We start from the raw sequence: 6,031 nt of genomic DNA, 5'->3' as shown, positions 1-6,031 counted from the left end.
CTATAAGATGAAATATGTCATGAAACCTCCTTGAGTTTGCAATCTCCTAGACTCACTCCCTGTAGTATCAAGTTTTGCTTCATCGCTTTACTCTTTGTTAGACTTGTATGTGCAGGGTGTTCTAGGCATCGCTAGGTAAGCTTAAAATTGTTAAGAATTATAATTCAGAACATCATCTAGGTTCTGGTAGCAATAGTTCTAATAGTTCATTTACCAACACCACCCCTCTACATCTAGCTTATGTGCCAACAATGGTGGGGTGAGCGAGGTCGAATGCGCGACAATGGTTGTGTTAGTCGCCGACAATGGTTCTAATAGTTCTAATAGTTCATTCACCAACATCTACCTTCTATGGCAACAATGGCGGGGTGAGCGAGGTCGGAGGCACGGCAATTGTTGTGTTAGTCGGCTCTTCTTCGGCGTGTTCGTGGGATTGCTTTGGTCTGTTTGTTGCTACGAAGTCGGAGCTGCGACGGCGGGGCCATGTATCAACGATAACGAGCAACATGTGGTCTATTCGGTGGTTTTCACGGCGCCAACCTTGTATAGTTCTTTTTCCTAGCTCTCATCCAGAGGAAGAGTTGCGCTGTCCTCAACGCGGATGGTTGAGTGCTAGTGCAGATCTTCATTTGTCTCCTCAACGCGGATGGTTGAGTGCTAGTGCAGATCTTCATTTGTCTCCACATGACCCCTATGATTTGTCTCCACATGACCCCTATGGTGTGCGTTGGGTTGATGCTTGTCTACGGTGAAATCGGAGTCGTTTGCTCGGGGATTAGGGATGGCAATGACACCGCTTTTGGAGAAGTGATGACGATGACACATGTGTACTAGCTCGACGAGGCCCTCTCAAAGGGGGCATGTGGGGTATACTATGTGTGCCGCTCAGCGGATTATGACGGTTTTCACCTGATTTCTCGTTAATTAACTGGATAATTCTCTTCTGCCTTCGATTTGAAAAAAAAACCACCACCCCTCTTATCCTACTACAATCTTCAACAACCAAGCTCCGACCGTGAGAAATGCGCCCTATAAAACCTACTCCCTCCATTCCGATTTACTCGTCATGGTTTTAGTTCAATTTGAACTAAAGCCACGACTGAGTAAATCGGAACGGAGAGAGTACCACGGAGTGGCTGTGGAACGGAGAGAGTACCACGGAGTGGCCCCTACAGCGCCACCATGTTGAAACAATGGTCACCATGCGGGGCCCCAAGTCAGAGAGGTTGGAGAGAGCATCGACAAGCATTGATTGGACCTAGCAACCAATCGACCATGAAAACGTATAAGGAGGAACCCAAGCCATAAGTTAGGAATTCAAGGCAGTCTTCAATTCATACCAATAAGCAGAGACCACAAGGTAAATTGGAGAGAAAACCTAGACCAACAGCGCTAGAGAAACGGAATAAAGATGACCAAATTCTACAAGGAATTTGTTGGAGCTAAAGGGAAACAAAGGGAACTTGGGAGAAACCGATTTGGTTGCCTCCATCCCTACACTAACGCCGACTACCGCGCTTAAGATACGTTGCAGACCAAGTTGTTGCCAGCATCGAAGAGGACGAGCACATCAACAGCTATGGCGGCCACGAACAGGGCTCGCCGGAGTTTCCTCCCCGATGAGATTACCCGACAAACTGCCATTCAGGACTAAAAAGACTACCAAGTACGACTGCAGGGGCAGGGTCCCTCCCCCTGCTCGTTGCCTGCAAAGGACACAGGAGATCTGGAAAAATTGAGATGTGTACTTCATACCATGGTTTCATTTGGGAGTGGCTATTAAATTTCCTATGAAAAATGCTAAAAAGCGTAAGCTCATAAAGATTTATTCAATCATAGTTCATGTGCTCTAGAGTCATTTGTTGGAAGGAGATAAAAATTTAGGCTGTTATTCTTCGCATCCCCCAAGTCTAAAGCGACATGATTCCATTCTGTTCATCCCAGACAAAGCACACTACTCCACTAAGCTGCAACGGAGCTTCAGGCTTAATCAGTAAGCTAAGGTGCCTTCTTTCTTAAGCAAGAGACTACTGAATTCAGATTAAGCTTATAATGAAATGCGGGCGTAATGGGAACAGCAGAGCTGATTGAATTTGCCTTCTATCATAGCAAGGAATCAACGTGTCTTGCTTAGGACGGATGCAAAAAGATCTAGGATGCATTTTGCACGCTAGTGGCATGTGAAGAATCTACTAACAGCAGACAGTGGCACAAGAACATATAAGAATTGACCTGTTGAAGATTTGGATCCATGAACCTGTTGAACATGAAGCATCAAACTTGCGAATCATACCACTATCAAAACGCCAATGGAATCGCACATAAATGGGAGAACAGGATTCCAAAATAATCCACCACCACTAGCCTAGAACAGAATATCAGAATCAACGCTTTCAAGCCTGGCAGACATGCAAGATAAACAATAGGCATGCAAGATCATGGATCAATCTCAAGACACCAAACTTGACTTCGATAACTTAGTCCATCCAACACATAGATAGATCTGTGTCCTCATCACAGAGAGACAACAAAATAACTTGGATCTTAACGACGAACACACCACCAGCAATTCTTCTGGAACCAAGCTCGGATCGAGCAGCAGGGGGAAACGCTACGGCGACTAATACTAGTACTGATAGGTATAGGGTATGACTTGCTGCAGAATCAGGAGGTAGGTAAAGGAGCGAGGGTAAACGGGGCACACAGATCTGAAGAGCTGTGCCGCCTAGTGGGCCTTGTTGGGGCACTCGCGGGAGAAGTGGCCGGACTCGCCGCAGGAGAAGCAGCCGCCACCGCCGCCGCCGCCGCCACGGCCACCACCGCCTCCGTAGCCGCCGCCGCCACCGCCACCGCCCTGGGGGCAGTCCCTGGAGATGTGGCCCTCCTCGCCGCACTTGTAGCACTCGCGGCCGCCGCCGCCGCCTCCTCCATAGCCACCACCGCCGTAGCCGCCGCCACCACCGCCGCCCTGGGGGCAGTCCCTGGAGATGTGGCCCTCCTCGCCGCACTTGTAGCATCCACGGCCGCCGCCGCCGCCTCCATAGCCGCCGCCGCCACCACCGTAGCCGCCACCGCCACCGCCGTAACCGCCACCACCGCCTCCGTAGCCGCCACCGCCACCGCCGTAGCCACCGCCTCCGTAGCCGCCGCGGCCCACACGGTCACCACCGCCATCGCCAGGGCGGGAGCCGCCGGAGAGCGCTCCTCCTCCTGGTGCGGTGACGTCGGAGGCCTTGGTGCGACCGTCGTCGCCGGTGATGACCTCGAACTCGACGGTGTCGTTCTCGTTGAGGCTGCGGTAGCCGTCGGACTTGATGGCGGACTGGTGGACGAAGAGGTCCTCGCTGCCGTCCTCCGGGGAGATGAAGCCGAACCCCTTGGTGACGTTGAACCACTTCACGGTTCCCTTGACCCTCTCCCCCATCTTGCGCCGCCGAAAACGAAGGACCAAAACCCTAGCAGGAAACCCTAGATCGGTGTGGATGCTGAAGGAGGAGGTGGGGGTCGATATAAATAGGCCTCTTAGGTGGGCTTATACAGCGGCTTTGCGGGGGGCGGGGCAAACAGTGGCCCAACCACACAGTTAAACTGGGCCTAATGGCTTCACTGCCCATGGTGGCTTTTGCCTTCTCCTTCTTTTCTTTAGCAAAAAAAAAAGGATCAGCTTTGCTTGTATAATACTTCCTCCGTCCTGAATTATTTATTTTTGATTTGTCTATATAAGGATAATATCTAGACATATTTTAATGTTAGATAATTTTTAAGACACATAATTTGGAACAGAGGTAATAACAGTACACTTGCTCAGAGAACTTGGCACGTAGCTTAACAGGCCTGCTTGGCACTTGCAAGTCGTTCATGTCCCGGTGCTCCATTTCCCACGCGTAGCGCCACGCGAGGCCTCTATGTTAACTTGTCTTTTTCATCTATTAGGGGAACGATGTTGCTTTATTGATCAACGAGGTCCATAAAAATGGTTACAATGTCATGTTGATGCAAAAGTTGTTAGGGTTGTGTCGAATATTGTGTACAAAGATAGATTACAATTGGACTCCGAGTTGTATGGTTTGTAGATAGGATATGGAGTCATGTCCTAACAAGACACTTGTATTCTAGGCCTCTTATATATGAGGGGTTAGACACATAAGGCAGCGGTGTGTGCCGACATCCGGACAGGCGAGGTGCGACACGGTAGCGGTGTCGTGAGAGGGAGCGTCCATAGTCAAACCCGGGGATGTAGCCATGACGGTGAACCTCATTAACAAATCTAGGTGTCGTGTCTCGTATGATTGCTTGGTCCTTGGTAGATCAACTACGCGCCTTAAATTATTCTAACAGAAACCATACATGTTTGCCCACATCCAGAGATTAAAAGGAACTTAGATAAACTATTTGCTTCAAAATTTCACCTTGTAGATTTCGAACTCCTCTGTTCGAGCCTGAACTTCCATGATAATAGCACCATGACGCACACTCATGCATGAGAAATACTCACTCCGTTCATAAATATAAGTTTTTTAGAGATTATAATATGGACTACATATATATAGTGTTATTATTCATCACCCGGTGTGCATAATACATTATTCTTCACCTGAGCTAATATTCTTCACCCAGTGTGCATAGATCAACTCTTGTAACCCATATACTCATTAAAGTCAATCAAGCAGGAAGTAGGGTATTACCTCCATTAAGAGGGCCCGAACCTAGATAAACATCGTGTCCCCTGCCTCCTGTTACTGTTACATTCGATCCTCAGACGCACAGTTCGGGACCCCCTACCCGAGATCGGCCAGTTTTGACACCGACAGCGGTTCCTCATCGGCTGGGTTATCTGGTGACCTCAGTTGCAACACGACAACGATGACAACGTCAATTGACTTGCTCCTATTTCCACGCGATGGATATGACCCCTATGTGGCTCTCCGCTTCACCATCAGCCAAAATCTGGATGCATCCTATCTTTAATCCTCCTGTACTCCTCGCCCCTCTGGTAAGGTTTGATTGTGAGGTCCAATTTTTTCACAATTTAATTCCGTTCCTTGATCTCCTTTCCTAGGTTTTGCATTTGCCACCGTGATTTCCTTCTCGTACAATTTTAGTAAGACCATTGCATCGATTGATTGGTTAGGAGGAGGCCAGCATCCAACAAGACATGGTGCTACAAAATCAGCAAATCAGGTCAGTGTGTTGTACCTTCGGCTATTCTTAGCTTCATTCTTTGTTGCAACTATTCATCTCCTGATTCCGTTGCTTAGTTGTGATATATTTCCATACATGTGTGTTGGGGAACGCAGTAATTTCAAAAAAAATCCTACGCACACGCAAGATCCATCTAGGTGATGCATAGCAACGAGAGGGGAGAGTGTTGTCTACGTACCGTCGTAGACCATAAGCGGAAGCGTTATGACAACGTGGTTGATGTAGTCATACGTCTTCACGATCCGACCGATCCTAGCACCGAAGGTACGGTGAAAGGATCGATATGGTTGACTAGAGGGGGGGTGAATAGGCAACTAACAATTTTTAGCTTTTCTTTAGCAATTTAAACTTTGCATCAAAGTAGGTTGTCTAGATATGCAACTAGATGAGCAACCTATATGATGCAACACGAATAGGAACACAAGCAAGCAAGATATATGAAACAAATAAGCTACACAAGTAAAGGCACGAGATAACCAAGAGTGGAGACGGTGGAGACGAGGATGTGTTGCCGAAGTTTCTTCCCTTTGAGAGGAAGTACGTCTCCGTTGGAGCGGTGTGGAGGCACAATGCTCCCCAAGAAGCCACTAGGGCCACCGTAATCTCCTCACGCCCTCACACAATGCGAGATGCCGTGATTCCACTATTGGTGCCCTTGGAGGCGGCGACCGAACCTTTACAAACGAGGTTGGGGCAATCTCCACAACTCAATTGGAGGCTCCCAACGACACCATGAAGCTTCACCACAATGCGCGGTGACCTCAACCGTCTAGGATGCTCAAACACCCAAGAGTAATAAGATCCGCAAGGAATTAGTAGGGGGGAATCA

The 6,031-nt window shown here is 48.5% G+C and overlaps 1 protein-coding gene across 1 annotated transcript; it reads right to left on the bottom strand.

The window, feature by feature from the left end:
• Nucleotides 1-2,452: 2,452 nt before the first annotated feature.
• On the bottom strand, nt 2,453-3,503 carry LOC125518773 (cold shock protein 2). Its single transcript, XM_048683645.2, has one exon. It carries the CDS (start codon nt 3,422-3,424, stop codon nt 2,726-2,728), a length of 699 nt encoding a protein of 232 aa, XP_048539602.2. The 5' UTR covers nt 3,425-3,503; the 3' UTR covers nt 2,453-2,725.
• Nucleotides 3,504-6,031: the final 2,528 nt, after the last annotated feature.

The sequence above is a fragment of the Triticum urartu genome, chromosome 1A (assembly GCF_056163025.1).
Source record: "Triticum urartu cultivar PI428250 chromosome 1A, HENAU_Tu73, whole genome shotgun sequence".
Lineage (NCBI taxonomy): Eukaryota > Viridiplantae > Streptophyta > Magnoliopsida > Poales > Poaceae > Triticum > Triticum urartu.
The sequence above is the reverse complement of the archived record's forward strand: the minus strand, read 5'-3'. Positions and strand labels throughout refer to the sequence as shown.